The sequence below is a fragment of the Pempheris klunzingeri genome, chromosome 16 (genome assembly GCF_042242105.1).
Source record: "Pempheris klunzingeri isolate RE-2024b chromosome 16, fPemKlu1.hap1, whole genome shotgun sequence".
In the NCBI taxonomy this organism is placed as follows: Eukaryota; Metazoa; Chordata; class Actinopteri; order Acropomatiformes; family Pempheridae; genus Pempheris; species Pempheris klunzingeri.
The window spans coordinates 4,913,977-4,931,790 of record NC_092027.1 but is presented as its reverse complement, the minus strand read 5'-3'; the positions used below and the strand labels follow the sequence as shown (position 1 = coordinate 4,931,790).

The 17,814-nt window shown below is 41.6% G+C and overlaps 2 protein-coding genes across 3 annotated transcripts; one reads left to right on the top strand and one right to left on the bottom strand.

Moving 5' to 3' along the window:
• Positions 1 to 2,868: 2,868 nt before the first annotated feature.
• LOC139215586 (G1/S-specific cyclin-E2-like) lies at positions 2,869 to 7,550 on the top strand. Of its 2 annotated transcripts, none has more exons than XM_070846589.1 (11): positions 2,869 to 2,894; positions 2,995 to 3,052; positions 3,158 to 3,205; positions 3,451 to 3,599; positions 3,920 to 4,055; positions 4,547 to 4,693; positions 5,276 to 5,371; positions 5,471 to 5,605; positions 5,823 to 5,934; positions 6,160 to 6,317; positions 6,734 to 7,550. In XM_070846589.1, the coding sequence occupies exons 1-11, from the start codon at positions 2,881 to 2,883 to the stop codon at positions 6,809 to 6,811; spliced, it is 1,131 nt and encodes a 376-aa protein (XP_070702690.1). In that variant the 5' UTR covers positions 2,869 to 2,880; the 3' UTR covers positions 6,812 to 7,550. The 2 variants fall into 2 exon arrangements, with proteins under 2 accessions (XP_070702690.1, XP_070702691.1); XM_070846590.1 differs by having other exon boundaries at positions 2,881 to 2,894; positions 3,161 to 3,205.
• ints8 (integrator complex subunit 8) lies at positions 7,489 to 16,746 on the bottom strand. The gene is made up of 28 exons (XM_070846588.1): positions 16,615 to 16,746; positions 15,390 to 15,531; positions 15,126 to 15,300; positions 14,742 to 14,882; positions 14,513 to 14,584; positions 14,243 to 14,294; positions 13,921 to 14,100; positions 13,663 to 13,770; positions 13,415 to 13,567; positions 13,202 to 13,302; positions 12,887 to 13,028; positions 12,345 to 12,415; positions 11,957 to 12,132; positions 11,676 to 11,806; positions 11,354 to 11,464; positions 10,984 to 11,188; positions 10,456 to 10,577; positions 10,189 to 10,373; positions 10,051 to 10,084; positions 9,885 to 9,944; positions 9,349 to 9,410; positions 9,135 to 9,253; positions 8,729 to 8,832; positions 8,516 to 8,566; positions 8,302 to 8,375; positions 8,163 to 8,227; positions 8,001 to 8,044; positions 7,489 to 7,698 (listed from the first exon to the last, which is right to left on the bottom strand). The coding sequence occupies exons 2-28, from the start codon at positions 15,520 to 15,522 to the stop codon at positions 7,582 to 7,584; spliced, it is 2,988 nt and encodes a 995-aa protein (XP_070702689.1). The 5' UTR covers positions 15,523 to 15,531; positions 16,615 to 16,746; the 3' UTR covers positions 7,489 to 7,581.
• Between the last annotated feature and the right edge of the window lie 1,068 nt (positions 16,747 to 17,814).

Here is a 17,814-nt window from a genome sequence, read left to right as displayed (position 1 = left end):
ATTCAGAACATCTACTGAGTCTGTCTGCATGAAGCGTGGCTTCCTCTCTTGTTGCCTTGATAATCGATCGGCAGAACTTCCCATTTACCACAATGCACCATGACAGGAAGTTCAGCCTGTGGCTTTCACACAGCTCCACTGACACTGGGACTCAAACCACAACACTTAGATGTTTTAGATTTAGACTTTTAATGTTGCGCTGTCATAACTAAACTAAACGAAAGGATTATTGAATTCAAGTCATATTGTCAAAATGTATTTATAGTTAGAATTGCATAATAATAATCAAATGACTTAATGTTTTAAAGCAAATGTGTCTATTTTATAGAAATAATAATATTATTCTATAAATGATGTCATGTCAGCAGTCATGCGATCATATTGATAGGATATAGAGGAAATAAATAGTTTGCCTACAATATACACGACATTAACCTTCAAACTATTTCTAACCAGTGGGGGCGACATTATGTCACAACTGTGATGAAGCACGTCGCCCAAAATGTTCCATATTGTCCTATAATAAAACGGATTAGGCTGCCAACAGATTCGTTCATATATATATCAGAGAATTCAAATGACTGATTTCAACTGAATTTAATTAATTTAATTTGGTTAAAATTGATAACACATTAACCATTAAGCTTAATTAAGGCACAAAAATACCCCAGTGCCCACAACGGGTACAATAACTTGATTTAACCCTTTAATGCCTGAACCATGAAATAATTGCCAGAAAGATCTAACTTTTTGAAACTGGAGTGTTTATTGAACCTTCTGACAAATTACAAAAAAAAAAGAATTTAAAGTTTAAAAAGTTTAATTTGTATCTTTTTTGCTACATCTGGCATTTTTGTGCAATTTATTGCTCACAGTTTGTTTATCTTAAACAAACAAAACATATAAAACACAGATAAGATACAAAAATATCAAACTGATGATGTAGAGGTGTATGTATCAAATATGATACACTTTATCATTAAAGGGTTAAACTGGACTACAGAAAGAAAGAAAGAAGTTGTAATTATCTATAAAGTTATTATGGGAAACATGCTTTTGAAAGCATAATTGGACAGCTGAATAAATAAAATGTGAAAAATTTACACAAAAGGTTTAAAAATATTACTAAAACAATTCTAAAAAGTCGTGCTTTTAAGACATAATTATAGTTATAAATGGAGATTGGTGTATTTGCAGTGAGTGATAATGAACATTCATCCTTCATCCCGCAAATTGAGCCCTTTAGTCTAACGGTGCTTCACATACACTTCTGTCTACCTCACTGATGGGAGGAGGGATGTGACGGAGGTGTGACGGAGGTGTGACGGAGGTGTGTCCTCACGATGACAGCTCACTGCTTTGTTTACATCCTGGTCCGGGAGCACGCGCTCAACTCTCTCTCCCTCCTATTGGCTGCCCTGTTCATAAGCCCCGCCCACCGCAGGCAGACCGGAAAACACATCTGACAGGAACAAAAAGAGACCGAGATTCCGTTAAAAAGTAGGAATTGTGTCATTTTAATACGTTTGGTGAAACAATTACACACCTAAAAATACTTAAGCTAAATGTATGATTCAATAAAAAGCAGTCGGCTTCAGGAAACAACACTTTTTTTAAAATTTAGTCGCTGGTTTATTCATGCTAGTTTAGTCGTGTCAGCTAAAGAACAAACTCCACTCGCAGGGTGAAAGCGATTAAAACTAAAGCAAATACATTTGTACAATTACAGCGACTCACATTCAGTTTAAATGCTCCTTAACCTATTTTAACATCCAATTAAATGGTTCGGGGTTGATAGTATTGATACACATGCGCAATGTGCAGCAAACGCAAATTAGTTGGCGCCAGCGCCAACTGGAAACTAGTTTAATTTGGGTCTGAACCGAGGAGGGTAAGCTGCAAACATTACTGTTCCTGTAGGGTTGGCAAGGCTCCTCAGCTCAGTAGCTTTACCTTTACACAGCTCTGAATCATCTCAGTGTTTTTGTGCAGGAGGGTGATCAATAAGTTTAAATCAAAGGCGCAGTTTGATTGTTATTTTGATGGCATGTTAGCAAACTGTGTCGCTGCAGAGCTCCCAGTCCGACGGGGGCTGTGGTTAGAAAGCTAGCATTAAAGTTAGCTAACACTAGCCAGATAAAAGGTGTCTGCGGGAGCGTGCTGAGTGTTTTAGAAACGTTTGCTCATGACGAAAGTATTATATTAGTAAAGCTGTCGAGTCATTTGCGGTCTGTTCCCGGTTGGCTCACCCATCAATGTGCACGATAAAGCCTCTAATTCACAGTCAAACTAACTGGTCATGATGCAGAAATGAGTGAAGAAGTCATACCGGAGTAGCTGTTTGGTAACTGGTCGTGTGCTGCTTGGTCACAGATGAGTTCAAAGCATCATATCAGTGGCACAAAATGTCCTCCTGCTCTGGGCCTTTGTGCCGCTGCTGCATTAAGGGACCTGCTGTAGCTGCTTTAGCTTTCACTGCACGTCTCTTTGTGCTGCTGATGGTCGTTTAGTCTCATGCAACTGCAGAAATCCACCCGGAGGAGACGTGAAGAGTCTCACTTTTGGGTTTTTAGCTGCAGAGTTTAGTTTTGGCGGGTGGCGGCTGCACACTGGTCATTTTTACGCGCTCATTAATAACGTTGGCGCGGATGATGAGGTCTGAGCTGGCTCGATTAATCTCCTGGACTCAAGGCGGGTTCATGTGTCCTCCTCGGGCCTGATTTAGTGCATGAGAGTATGTCTTGTGAAAGCAGAGACAGCAGCAGCTTCTCGCCACTGTGAACTTTTCCATCTGATGGCTAACTTCCTGTTTTTTTTTTTTGGTTTTTTTTGTCTTTGTCTTGCAGTAACTTTTTCATCCACACAGAAGCAGCCACAACAATGACAAGACGAAGGTAATGATTTCCCTTTGCTGCTTTATGAAACATTATTATTACTGTTGCATTTGACTGGACTGCTGTTGCTGTTGTTGAGCTCAGTTTGATGTCTTCGCAGTGGTCGCCTGCAGAAAAGATCTGAAAATGCTGCAGGACAGAAAGGAAAAGTAACCAAGGTGAGAGTCCTGTCAGACCAGTCATTAACACATCACTGTGTAGCTTTGATCAAGTCATTTTCCAGATGGTTTGATGTACAAGTTAAACAGGACTTTTCTTTTCAGCAGAACAGAAAAAAGGTTCAGCCCCTGTCAAAGTTGCAGTGTGAAAAGGTACGTAACGTTTTTTTATTACTATTATATGGTCTTTTTATTGGTTTTGCTCAGACATAGCCAGCTCAAGGGCACATGATAGCCGATTAAATAAACCTATACACAGCAAAGAACAAAACGGTCAAGTTATAATGTCACAAAGAGCCAAAGCCCCATTACCCCCACCTCCAGTCACCCCATTGACCAGTATCACCAGTCCAAGGGGAAAACAAAAATATAATTCAGTTTTCTCATCTCCATTTCAGAACCAGCTGGTACTCGAAGGTGCCGCTGAGCCTCGTATTGTCATCGAGAGTCCTGAGAAAGGAGTCGGGGTCGACTGTGATGAGAACGACTGCACAGCTCCCACGGCAGGAGATTCTCCGGTTTGGCCGTCACCTTTGCCTCCTCTTGGGTGATTATCATACATTATTCAGCCATGTTTGACTCACGGGTACCTGTTGCTCATGTCCTCTGCCGGACAGTTTAATATACAGCATGTGTGACTGTGTAATGTTATTTTCATCATTGATTAATCTGAAGTATTTTCCTCTGTCCACAAGATATGCAGTTTATGATGATATAAGACCAAAGAAAACTAAAAATTTCTGTCATTTTTTAACTTTTTAAAATGACAAACCATCAATACATGATCAAAACACAGTTGTTGCTTTAATAGTTGGCTTTCTTTCGATCGATTTAAAGGTTGCAGCTCTTTTTCCCTGCATGTGACAGGTGGGGATCTTCTGAGGACGTCTGGGTGAAGATGGTCCGCAGGGAGCAGAACTACACACACAGCAAGAGCTTCATGCTGCAACACCCCACGATACAACCCAGAATGCGATCAATCCTCCTCGACTGGTTAATCGAGGTGCGTCTTCTCCTGCATCTCAGACTTTTGTTGCAGGAGCTTCAATTGTGTAGTAAATGAGTTTCCAAACAACACACATGCTCCTTAAATTATAGTGCAGTAAAACATTTTGATTTTCAATTTAACATATTTAACTTTCAGGTTATTGGATATTATTGATGAGTTTACAGTTTTGTGTGCAAAATGTAAAGTGTTTCTTATTGTGGTAACTTTCATAAATAGTAATGTACAGAAGTCTAGATTGTCCTGTGACTACAACAACACATGAGTTATCTCCTGTTTGATTATATGGTATGTTGTGGTATTTGGCACGAGCCTTGTTTATTTTTAAGACTAAACTCAGTTTAAACATCAGATAATAAAGCATAGCTGTTTGTAGATTCCTTAGCTGTTACTGCAATTTAAGTATTTTCAAACCTTCAACTAAAAACAGTAAATAATATGAGACAGAAATTCAAAGTTTTTAATTTTTCCGTCACTTGTTTTACCAGGTGAGTGAGGCCTATACTCTTCATCGGCAGACGTTCTACCTGGCACAGGACTACTTCGACCGGTTCATGTTGACCCAGGACAACATTGAAAAGGGCATGCTGCAGCTCATTGGGATAACTTGTCTTTTTATTGCATCAAAGATAGAGGTAAGAAACATGGCGGCCGCAGGTCCTTAAATTCACATTTACTTATAAAAGGCCTCAAAAAGGATGAAATAGTCTCAGCTTGTGTTTAGGAAGGTCTTGAATATTTGTTCTTTGAGTTGACCTCAAACATCTGTCGTCCTCTTACAGCACATAACTTCTGCAACTCTGGTTGTAAGACATTTGTAGTGATTAATATCGTTAAGAACAAAGATATTTTTGCACATTAGTAAATGTATTTGGAGAGATGTTATTGTCATTTTGTTTGAATTATACTTTTGAACTGACAGCAAATGTATTTATATAACTGTATTTTCACATTTGCTGGTTGTTATTATTGCAAAATTGGCCTTAAATGTAACCAAACGGTGGATTAAAAGGTTTTTAATTCAACTTGCTGACAAGTTAAGCATTTCTTCAAGACGTTTCACATTTCACACGTCGCCTCTGTTTGGTGCGAAACACTCAGCAGCCAGTTGAGAAGCTTCCTCTCTTTTTTTTTTCATGAACGGGTTCTTTGATCCTCATTTCTAAGGAATATGACGGTGCTCTGTGACATTGAGTTCATTTTTTCTTTTCTTGTAGGAAGCCTGTCCTCCGAAGCTCTTTCAGATGGCCTATGTGACTGCAGGGACCTACTGTGAAAATGAGATTCTTCAAATGGAGTTAATCATTTTGAAGGTAATGCACTTAAGATTTGTTTTGACTCATTATTCCTTATGAATAATAAATGAGAAGGCTTTGATTTTTGCGTAATTCTCCTTTACGTGTGTCCCACAGGCACTGAACTGGAGCCTTTGTCCTGAAACAGCCGTGTCTTGGCTGAAGCTTTACCTTCAGATGGCATCGATGAGCTCCAACTCTGACCTGCTGGAGCCGCAGTTTCCACAGGACGCTTACATACAAATGACACGAGTAGGTGTTTGGACAGGATTCACTCTTTTAATCATGTCGTGACTCAAACCTCAGGCTCAAAGTGAACTTTACATTGTTCCTTCCTGGTAATGATGTACTCACCTGTTTCTGTATCCCAATTAATTCAGCTGATGAAAGAAAGGAACTAAACTTTACTTGATCATTCTGCTCATGATGACTAATGCCGTTTTTGTTTCTGCCTTTTTGACTTTTCCAGCTTTTAGACCTGTGTATCCTCAACATAAACTCTCTGGACTTCCAGTATCGAGTGTTGGCTGCCTCAGTCATGTGCCATTTCATTAAACAGGAAACTGTTGAGAAAGTTTCAGGTAAGATTTTTGGACAATGGTGTTTACAGAAATGTAGATATGAATGGAATATCTTCCTGTGTGTTCAGTTACCGAGGACACAAATGCAGCTGTAAAACCAAACGGATGTGAAGCCAAACTATGTCGTCATTTTGGCCGAGCTGTGATCAAAAAATCATGACCTGAAGCACAGTGGGACCCTCAGCGAGGTCACTCAAACATGTTTGGTTCTCTTCCTGTGCTCAGGTCTGTCGAAAGACGCCATCCAGCTGTGCGTTAACTGGATGGCCCCCTTTGTGGAATCAGTGGGCTGCTGTGGCAGAGAGACACTCAAGGATTTTATCAGAATAAAGGCTGAAGACAGACACAACGTCCAGACACACACAGACTACCTGACCCTGCTGGTTAGTATTCTATTGTTCTACTCACTGGGATGTTGCATCACATTGATTTATTACACGGCTTTGTTAAATACTTAGTCTGTTAAGTCATTTTCCGGTCTCTTATTTCAGTATAACAGACAGCAGAAGTGATGAAATCATTTCTAAATCAATATGATGTTAAGGCTCGCTTCACATTCTCCTTCACTGACTACTTTATTTTTTACAGTAACCTTTATGTGACAGATGGTCATAAGTGCAAAAAAAGAAGTGAATTTTAAGGAAAGTTAAAGGCAGTATGGATGGTTTTAGAGCTTATCCCATGATTCTTTGCCACCAGCATGCTGTTAGAGCCTCATGGCAGCTGTAGTTGACCAGAGTCTTTAGTTACAGTTCCACAGTAGTTGCTGGTGTTTGACTTTCAACCCGTCTTATTTTAGGACAACGCCAGTAAAAAAGAGGTGGACAGCCAGTTCCTGACTCCTCCCAACAGCACAGAGAAATCCTGCACGCACTGAACCACAGGAGGAAGACTCTGAAGAGTGTGGACGAAGAGGACACGTGGTTATTGTCCCACAAAGGAAGAGAGTTACTGGAGCCAGTGGAAAAAGAGGTACCTGTTGGCAGGAATCTGAGTCTTATTTCACACCTGCTGATGTGAGCTGTGTCACTGAATGCATTATCCACGATAATGTGCCTACTTTAAAGACTTTTAAATCTTGACCAAAGCTTCTTGCTTAATTTTTAGCTGAATTGATTCAGGAAAAAAAAAAGTCAATGTTTGCTGTAAAGATGTTCTATTACTAAAAGTGATGTGCAATGTTTAACTTTTGTAGCATATTAAATATGTAGTCAACAGATGAAATCTCAAACGCTGCTTCAGGGTCAGCTGAAATGTAGAAATGTCTTAAAATAGAAGCTGTTGAAAGCCAGCTGAGTGTACTGCCGCTGTTTCACCTGTCAGCTCTAAATTAAGTGCAAAATGTAACTTGGGAACACTGATGTTCAGGACGAGTGTGCACTTTTTCATGAACCCCGATGAAAGCCATGCGTCAGAAAGCTCTGGCTGAATAAAGTGCATACTCTTCTGTACCGGAGTTATTTTTACCGTGCTGTTGTTGCTCAGGGCAATGGATAGTTAGTGATTTTTTTTTTTTATTGTAAAGAATTCATTCCAAATGATTACGAGTGCAAATGAGCTACTGTATTTATTTAGAAGTTTATTTTCTACTACAAAATAAAATATACATTCCCACCCCTGCAGACGTCTGAGTGGTTCATGTGTCGCCTAGAAATACAGTTTGGCCATCGCCTGCAGGAATCTCTTCTTCCTCTTCTGTGCAGCCAGCTGCAGCACTTCCTCTGGGTTACTGGTGTTCAGCTCCGTCTGTCCGATCGCTTTTATCTGAGGAACAGGAGAGGGTGGAGGTTGAAATAGACTGTGTGGTTGAAAAGTTGAGTTTTACATGATTACGAGTTACGAGAGTTTTAACTATGTTGAAATTTAGTGATAAAACTGCAGTTGAAAGATTATATGCAAAACTGATTTCAACCAGATGCGGCCCCTCCGGCTCCATGTTGGTTGGTTATCAATAGGGCAGCGGCATGCTACTGTCATTTCATGATAGACTTTAGGCTTTAACATAGAAAACCATTTCATTATCTTGGTGCAGGCTGAAAGATACTGAACTGGTTTGAACTACTTACTGCAATTTGTCTCTTCTCCATCTCCCCACGCTTGTGGTGAATATCTTAAAACGCAGTGAAGGACAAAATAATGCAATGTAATGATCATTTGAGTTCTTTAGAGTTAAATATAATAGTTATTGATTCATGCCCTCATCAATACGTCAGTCAGAGAAAGGATACGTGTGAGGTACTCCAGGATGGTGACGTCCCAGATGTAGTCGTAGAGCGAGTCCATGGCATCGTGACTGGCGAAAGAATAAGAGAAAATGAGAACAGTCCTGCTGGTCATTGCATCGGGGTGGTTCATGTCGTGCTGTACCTGTTCTGTTCTTGAAGAGCTTTAAATGCCGTCATGTAGTCCACCTCCCGAAGAAACTGACAGAGAACAGCAACCTAATGAGAGGAATGGGAGACAACCTGGTTTAACACTGACTGTACTGCACACAACATTCTCAGGCTAATATTTAAATACACTATTGCAGAAAACAGTCTACTAATTAAACAGGACACAGTGATTAGCAGTGACCTCTGACCTGTGTGTGGCAGTTCTGCATCGAACAGCACTTGATCATCCTCTTCAGGACCTGCAAACAGTCGGATTTTTAGAGGGTTGACTCATTTTAATGAGCACAACAGTGGACTGAAACTGCATTTGAGTTGTGAAAGTAGGCACGATGTAAAGAGCTGCAACAGGACTTACTTAACTACAGGTCAAAATAATAAGCAGGGTAAGCTGTGAGATCTACCTGGTCAGTGTAGACGTCAGGGGGAACAGCTTTGGTGAAGAAGTCCGAGCACACAGCTCCAGCCTGGAGGTAAAGGTTCAGTGCAGCAGAGTACTGGTTGGTCACTGCGAAAACAGATGAACAAGAAGGTTTTAGTCACACAGAGAGACATCTGGTAACACTGTTTACTTTCCCTGCATTATTATAAACAATTTAGCAGCCAGAGGTTTGGGGTTTGCCACAAGAGAGACTGCTGAAACTAACTATGAATCCCCACAAGTCTGCTCTCCCAACTGTTTAGTACAAAAAAGGAATTTTTGCAACTGTTATTTAACCTTTAGTTTGCCTAAATCCCCCAGTGAGAATTTTAGAAATTGGAACTTCAACTAAATTCACTGATGAAACAGGCTGCTGGTGTGTTTCTTACCAAAGTAGATATCCGCCTGTGTGATGAGCCACGACTGGTTATTAGGATTCAGGGTGAGGGCGTAGGACACCAGCTCTTTGACAGTCACAGCCACAACTTCCACATCCACTGCCTGTATGCTGGTCAAGACACACACAAAAACCACACACAGAGATTATCATCATATTTGGAGGCCTCATTTGACACATTTAAAATAAGAAAAACCTTGTCTTACTTCGGAAGAGTAGATGGCCAGATGGAGAGGTGCTCTGCTGTCACTTCATTTACAATATCATCCTAAAGAGAGAGAACAGCTGGTTACCAGTGACAGAATGAGATGAGCTGATTGTGTCCAGACTGTGGCTGCAGCAAAACCTACAATCACACCATCGTATCTGTGCATTTATTGCAATATTAAAGCCATGTTCCCATTCTAAAGGGTAAGTGGACTGTACTTGTAGAGCACCTTTCTAGTCTTTTCAACCACTCACAGACACACTGATGACAGAGGCTACCATGCAAGGTGCCGACCTGTTCATCAGGTGGAGGCCAATCATTCACACACATTGGGGCAGTTTGAGGTTCACTGTCTTGCCTAAGGATACTTCCACATGCAGACTGGAGGAGCTGGGATTCGAACCACAGATGCTCTGATTAGTGGTAAACCCCTCCTTTGTTTTGCTGCTAGATAATTCTGCTACCACACAGTCTAGGCAGACTCTACAGTGTCTATCAGTGTGGAAAATTAAACCTCTTAAATTAGAGACATACCCTCACTATGCTGTGGAGCCTCACAAACAGTGAGATGAGGGTTGTCAGCACCAACGGCTCCTGTGAGAAATAAGATGCAACTCGTTACTTTTGCGTTAATACCAACTAATCCAATGGAAAGTTAATATATCCATAGTCAATTAACGAATATTTCCTGTTTACTTACTCTGAGTTTCTTGATGAAAGTGATGAATTTACTCCTAAGTGGGTCGGAGAATGAAAAAATACCAGAATAAGCACGACTCTTTCACCTGTGTAGGCTTTTCTACAGTATGTAAAGTCAGTAGGCATGTGTGCAGCGTACCGGTACAGGATGCCCATGGAGGACTCTCTGTGCTTGATGAGGCCCACTCTGCCCTCGTTGTTCCTCTTGTGCTGGATGGACACGCTGCAGATCTGCACCACCACATCCCACAGCTCCTTGGCCGTGCGCCGACACTCTTTAGGACCTGGGAGCTCTTTGCATGTTGAAGCCAGGAGCTGACCGAGCTATCAGAAGGAAAGCGGGGTGGATTTAACTTTTACTGCTACAATGAGGCAGTGATGGGGTTGAAAATGGCGTCTTCTCTACCTTGATGTATGGGTTGTTCATGACCAGAGATGGTGGCACCTGCAGAGTCAGGTAATCGTTCTCTCTCCAGTTCAACATGAAGGCGACACACTCCTCTCCTACCACCTGACGCAGAGGCAGATCTGGGGACAAAGACAAGGACATCCAGTTAGTTAGAACATCTGAAAAGTATGTGCTGGTGCTTTTCATGGTGTTTTAGGTTGGTGAGAGAAGCATTAAAATAGTAGAAACAGCTTTTTCACAGTCTACTGTACAAACAATATCATGGATAGAGAAGGAGTGTTATATTTTGTCTGTTCTGAAACAACCAAACTTCATGAATTATCCCTTATTCTACTGCCGTAACCTATAGAGAGGACGTTGTGATGCTACACACATATATAAAAAGTACAACCTTAATGTTAGAGTGCATCCAGCAGTGCTTTAAATGTTTCTTTCACCAGATAATTCTGAGCTCACACCCCCAGAGGAAACGCACAGCAACCTTAGAAAATTAACAACCAGATAGCAACAACTCCATCCACTCACCGTGAATCCTCATCTCCAGGTATCCTCTGACCCTGCTGACCAGGTCGGGGGGCGGTCGCTCCTTGTTGCCCTCGGCCGCCATCGTCTCGTGTGCGCGGACCTCCAGCAGCAGCATCTCGTTCAGCATCACCTGCCTCAGCTTCGGGGAGAACTCGGTAACGAGCTCCAGGCAGGCCGAGAAAAGCTGCCGTGCGTGGGCAAAGTCCTGAGACGACAGGAAAGCATGATCCCAGTATTCAACATCTCTGCTTTTCAAATATGTTTCTCGTCACATCGTTAACTTTTTCAATTTTGATGGACAATTATGAGCCATAAAAAGTTTTTCTTCGCAAATCAGTGACGTTTCTGAGGACTGATCATGTAAGCACACCTTTATTGATATGCAGTGGAGTCCTTTGGCCATGAGGATGTAAACCAGGTCCTTTGTCAGGTTGTCTTTAATGCCCAGGATCACATTAATGTAGTCTGGAGGAACTTCCCACTACACACACAGACACAATGCTGCATTTTAATTAAGTGTATATTTCATTATATCTGAAAATGAATATATCACATCTTCCACAATAAGTTAAATTTGGCAAAGCATGAAGAAAATCATGTTTATCTAAGTTCATCTTAACAGGAATGCCAAGATGTCTTTGATAGCTGATATCACTTCTTTCTCTTCCAGTGTCAGTTATTTGACCTCTGACCTTACTGTTGACCCTCCAGAAGGGTCGTTCGGCCAGGCCATGGAGTTCGATGAGGATCTGTCTGATCCTGCGTGGCTCCAGTGAAAGGATGAGCTGCTGCTCCAGCTGCCCAATGTTCACACTCGCTGAAGCTGTAGAGGGATTCATCAAAATGCATGAAGCTTAAAGAGACTGAAGCCTACCACTGAGCAGTGACACGTGCTGGAGGGAGCTTCCCATTGATAACCAGCAGTTTGACAGATGACAAACAGATAAATTGGATGTCACTGAACAGTACGTACCTGGAATGTCGTAGAAAGAGGGCAGAGGTTTGGCACTGAGGTTGATTGTGGCTGACCTCTTCCTCATCTGCTCCATCAGGACCTTCCTCTCCTCCTCCTTCAGCAGCTCCATGAAGAGCTTATGAGACGACACCACAAAGAGCAGAGACAAGTCCTCCAAGCTTTCACACAGAGTCCTGCAAGGTGATGACAGTTCATGAAGATGGTGAAGAGGATGCTGTGCAGTGATCTACATTGTAGGTTCTGCTGTTTCCTTCAGACTAAACAAAGGGTCTGTTGTCACTTCAGCTTGTACATCAGTAAGAATTTCACAGAATCTCTTCTTTAAGACAACCTCCTCTACATCTGTCCTGGGGAGTAAAGTTGCCCCAAATGTGCTGTCACTCACTTCATAAAGTTAGCCATGTTTCTTCTGGAGGTCTCAGACGGACGCTCCTTTTCCAATGAAAGCGTACAGACCTGCAGCACAAAGACAACTGGAGTCAAACGCTCTGAATTTTACAATCATGAGATATTGATATCAATAATGAGATTAATCAAATCTTAACAAATTTAAACAAATCTTAACTTCATAAGTATTCAGTAGGAAACGTTCTACAGCAAAGAATCCTAACACTTGCTCAACACCCACAAAACCTCCTTCCATAATCAGAAGGTTTCACTGCCACCAGCAGGGAAAATATGATAAGCTGATAAGATATGTGAGCTTTTTTTCCCAGTGGATATCAGAGAGTGAAAGAAAGTCAGACAGAAATCTGAGACATCCTTCGCACATTTACGATGGCAGACAATCAGAATTGCTGCTGTCACGGCCCAGCCAGCAATTCTAGGTGGCTACATCTTTTTCATCTGAAGCTCAAGGATGTCTCAAACATTTAATCAACTCAAATGACACAGGCTTTTTTGGGACATAAGGAGAAAGGGGAGTACCTCTAAAATGAAGTCCACCATCCTTTTACTGGGCTTGAAGAGAAGCTGCTGGAAACGCACACTGAGGAATTCTCCTTCAAAAGCATCTCTGATGGCGTTGCAAACACACAGCTTGTGGCAAACCTCATCCAGGCCCGACTCCCTGTAGAGTGTTAGAAATGGGCTGCTTGATATACGGATAAACTAATATACTGCATATATGCACTATAAACTAAATAACAAGTCCTAAAACTATGTGACAGCTCATATATCTACAGGCTTTGTCACACTGCAAAAGTATTTTTGAATTAGTTTTGATTCTGGATTTGGTCTCACCCTTGCTGGACTTTGTACTGGAGCTCCCTGAGAACAGACCGCCTGAAGTGGTTTGGCAAACTGCGGGACACGTTGTCTTTGATGAAGGCTTCGATGACAGCCTGCCAGAGGTAGGAAGTGGAATTTGTTTAGGTTTACATAAGTAGTACTCGTGTAGTCCCAAATGTGTTTTTACAATCTTTAGCTTTACTGTCCTGCAGCGTGCGCTCTGACCTGGTAGTTGTGCGCCCTGACCAGGCTGTTGATCTGGTCGTAGGCTGTGGTCTGAGAGTCCGAGGGGTCGCAGTCTTCGGTCAAGGCTTTGCAGGCGTTCCAGTAGCCCGCCAGACGTTTCTCATCCAGGTGAACGTGGACAGTCGAGTCCAGCTGAAAAACAGAAAGAAATGACCGAGATGCACACACTTCCCTGCCGTTCCAGGACAGAGCTGTAGTTTCATGTAAGCAATAACAGATAGAAATACCTTCTTTAACAGTTCCTTTGTCTGTCTGAAGTGATGCCGGGCTTTCTGATAGGCCGGCTGGTCTGTGCAGCCTTGTTGGAAGAAAATGGCTCCTAAATCATAATTCACCTGGAACACAAAACAGACCAATTTTGTATATGTCCAGTATATGAAAGGTTTTAGAGTAACAATGTCCTGAAGCTCATACTATCTGATGTACTCTACAGTCAGAAGCTTAAAATGAATCCCAGCAACACAAACGCTGTGTTGTCCACTAACCTGACAGTGAAGCTCATCGGCACTGATGCGAAGCCCTGCGGTCGAGGACTCCGTCTCTCCGTTGGCAGCAGCATCAGCAGCCAGCAGATCCAGAGTCCTCAGGGTGTGAATGTAGAAGTCTTTTTTCAGCTGCAGAGCTCCTTCCAGGACGCTGATGGAGTCGGTCGCCTGCTCTTTCAGCTGAGGACGTCATGTTGCATGAGAAGAAAATACAGTTCATTTAACCTACTGTGCAATTTGCAGTTATACTCTGAGAAAGTATATTTTAATGGCAGTGTTTGAGGATTTCCACCCACTACATCAAAAAGACAAGTTAACTCACCACAGTAAGGATGTTGTCAGTCATCTCTTTCTCTTGCTGCACAATATTTAACCTAGAAGAGGCCACAAGACAAGAGCTCACTATCATCTTAATCCCGTACACCTGAACACCTAACACCTGGTTTTATTTATTTTTTTTTAGAACTGTATGTGCAGCTGGGCCTGTATGTAGCCATTTGTAAGTTCTAGATAAACGTGGATTCTTTGGTCATGTAAACAACTTAGGCTTGTTCAAAATCAGAAGACAATAAAAGGAAGGAGCAGAACTTACATGTTCATCTGGTGGGGTCCTGGTTTGGTCTGTTTCTCTGGAAAGCTGCTCAGCACGATGGTTCGGATGGCCCTTTGAACGAAACAAGAGGAAGAAGACGTCAGTCTGAGGTGGGACAGTGAATAAACAATGATCAGCCAACGACAGAAGATTAGTCAGGATCTGTCACTTTAGCTGGTGCGTCTGGCCTCAGTGGGTTTTCTGTGCTTTCCCGGAGAATCTCACTCACCAGCGATTGTATATGACGACAGCCATGGCTGTAGTGGGAGGCAGAGTGGACAGGTCCAGGTCCACATGTTTCACCCCAGGTGGCACTTTGCTCACACACAGGAGCTCGTTCAGTAGCATATTTAATACTGGGATGGTCAAGCTAGCAGAGGAAGATAAACCATTAGATGATATAAGTAATTTTATGTAAAATCTGAGTGATTTCAACTTTAAAAAAAAGGATTCCATTGTCTTCTACAAGATGACACATTTCTGCACTCCCGAAACCCTTCATGCCCACTGAGCTGACTTAAATACAAGGTGGACAAACTTGAAAAAGCATGAGAAGTTACACTGACTTCCTACACACTATTATAGGTTTAAAGGGCCTTTCACGCACACTTACCCTTTCTCAAGAACATCCAGGTCCCATTTCATGTGTGCAGCTACTTTCAGAGCCAGCAGCTTCAGCGTGCGGTTCCTGCGGTTGTCCGCTGGAGGCTGCACTTGATTCTGCTCGTTCACCGACGGTTTGGACGCCTGCTCCAGGAACTGGACGATCAGCTGCACTGGTGTAGGGTCTGTGGAAACACACACAAACACACTTAATGAGCACGCAGTCCATTCATACTAGGTGTCGTGTGTTGGTCGTAGGTAAAGCTGAGCTGACCTGCGTTTGGCTTCTCCAGATGTGCCTCCAGCAGGCTGCTGTCCAGTAGGAACTCAAACCAGGAAGTCTGAAGAGGCGTGCTGGGCCGACTGGTGGCCACAGCAGCTACCCGGTCGGCTGCCTCCGCACTCATGATCCTCCCCTGGTGAAACGTCACAAAGATGTGAAAAATAGTTTTATCTTTGAAGACATCACAGTGACCTACAGCTACGGTTATAAGCAGCTGTGTCCTGCAACAAAGCACCGTATCAACACATCATCCATATTCAAAGTGTACACAAAGGGAGCTACAGAGCTCCTTTAAGGGCACTAATGGAGTCGATCACCTGCTCTTTCAGCTGAAAGCATAATGTTATAGGAGACAGTGGACAAAACGGACTCAAAATCAAAGCTATCTTGCATGTTGAAATGATCTAAAATGTGGATAAAGTCTTTATTAATGTCAGCAATAGTCTGAGAAAGCATATTTCATGGCAACGTTTGCAAGGATTTCCACTTAGTAGGTGAAAGAAACTAAATAAATACTACAGATCCTCTAATTACAGCTGTAATGTCAACAATGCTGTCTGCAGTCTGACAACGTAACGTTATAATAATGTTGAATAAAAATATTATTTTGCTGTTTCTGTGCCTCCATTTGAATACAGTTTTGAATGTATCACCATATCTTGTAATGGAGTATATTTACATTGATGTAAACTTGTTTTTATTTTTGTAAAAACAAAAACAAAAGAACTCTTCCACTACTGATGACTAAAGATATTTCACTGCTAACATTTCTTTATTGAAAGCACATGACGAGGTTCAGTATGTAGTCTGTATATTTTACGTTATTATACTAATTAATTACAGTAAATATATAATTAAAAATGGTTATACAAGCACATTAAATATCCAACAGCTCACGTACACAAACAATCAATAGTTAGCTGCCTACATGAGAGCAGCTAGTTAGCTGCTAAACAATAAGTTTAATATTCTGTGTTGGCCAGGGGAGCTTTATTTTAATTAGCGTGTAGTCCGGAGTGGGCGGAGCTTTCAACTTCTCCACAACACAATTCGGAATATGACTGAATCAAGGAGGCTCGGGGCTGCCAGTGTACTAAATCGAACGCACCTCTTCCTCTTATTCTCTGCTATGTGACATTTGGAGCTAAGCTAATGTTTCAGCTAACTGGCCAAACCCTGCGGCCCGGCCCGGACACAGAGGGGCGGATTCTCTTACCTTAACAGGCCCAAATGAGCAGGAAGTGGATGTCTCAGTTAAAAGTGCATAAAAAATCTTAAAATTAAGAGCTGGAGCAGCTTCACGGACTGTTTGATGCTCACATAATTCATTCTGCGACTCGCCATCTCGCCTCCGTGTTTCCGGTTCCGCTTCGTCGCCAAGGAGACACACAGTGCGCCATATTTGCGCATATTTATACTCTTGAGTTTAATTTGATGAATAAAAAATATATATTCGCGTGTTATTTAACTTTAAATACTATTTAAAAAGCATTTAACAATAATTTATGTTGGAACTATATTGTGGTAGTTTTACTTGGGTTAATTTTTCTGCTATTTGTAGCTACTTGGTAGTAATAGTATTTTCTTAAATTGAATTATTTCATGATTCTTGTGCAGCAAACGGCCTAAACTCCATTTCATACAAGGTGATTCAAATCCTCTCTGCAACAGCAAATAGTTTTCTTTAAAGAAAATTAGGTTTACGAGACCAAATAATGTATAAAACTATTGAAAAACCATTTTAAATGAGAATTTTTAAGAGTTTTACTTGTGATTACCCTGAATATTTCTATAGCCTGTATTAGTTGTATTTGTAGTTTTACTTAATAAAGAAACTGTGTACTTCTTGTACCTCTGAAAACACACAGGATAAATGTGTCTCTATTTGTGAGCATGGCAGAGAAGGCTAATTCTTTAACTGGAGATCTGTTACTTCTGAATTACAAATTACTGTCAGGATAATTATGCAAACTTGACATTGAATTGAGAGGGATACATTTAGCCTGTACGACTGACTTCAGGCTCATGAGATGAATCACTTGGAGGATAATTTCACCCACAAATAAAAACTTGAAATTGGGACATGTAAAATGACTGAAATGTGTTATCATAGTTATAGTAATATAATAGTTATATTAATATGGGAAATGACCTTGAATGGAAAAACTTTAAGGCCCTGCACACCTACACAGATGTTCTCATTGATTGGACGTCCACTCAGACGGAGGCTGGCTACAGCTTTTAGAAACTACTTGGCGTTACCATATTCTCACTACCAATAATGATGATAAATGGTGTTTTCCACTCTAACAAGGGAGAGTGAGGCTCTTGTCAATCAAGCGTAGTTTGTACACAATCAAATCAGTCCAGAGACCTAAAATCAGCCAAAATAAGTAAAAACATCTCTGCATGAGAG

Coding starts and splice junctions, on each gene's coding strand:
- LOC139215586 (XM_070846589.1), top strand. Junction 3,206..3,450: donor CAAAGTTGCAGTGTGAAAAG/GTACGTAACGTT, acceptor TCTCCATTTCAG/AACCAGCTGGTACTCGAAGG. Junction 3,600..3,919: donor TCACCTTTGCCTCCTCTTGG/GTGATTATCATA, acceptor TGCATGTGACAG/GTGGGGATCTTCTGAGGACG.
- ints8 (XM_070846588.1), bottom strand. CDS start 15,522: ATGAGTGCGGAGGCAGCCGACCGGGTAGCTGCTGTGGCCACCAGTCGG. Junction 13,029..13,201: donor CAGTACAAAGTCCAGCAAGG/GTGAGACCAAAT, acceptor AACACTCTACAG/GGAGTCGGGCCTGGATGAGG. Junction 9,254..9,348: donor TGGCCATCTACTCTTCCGAA/GTAAGACAAGGT, acceptor TGTCTTGACCAG/CATACAGGCAGTGGATGTGG.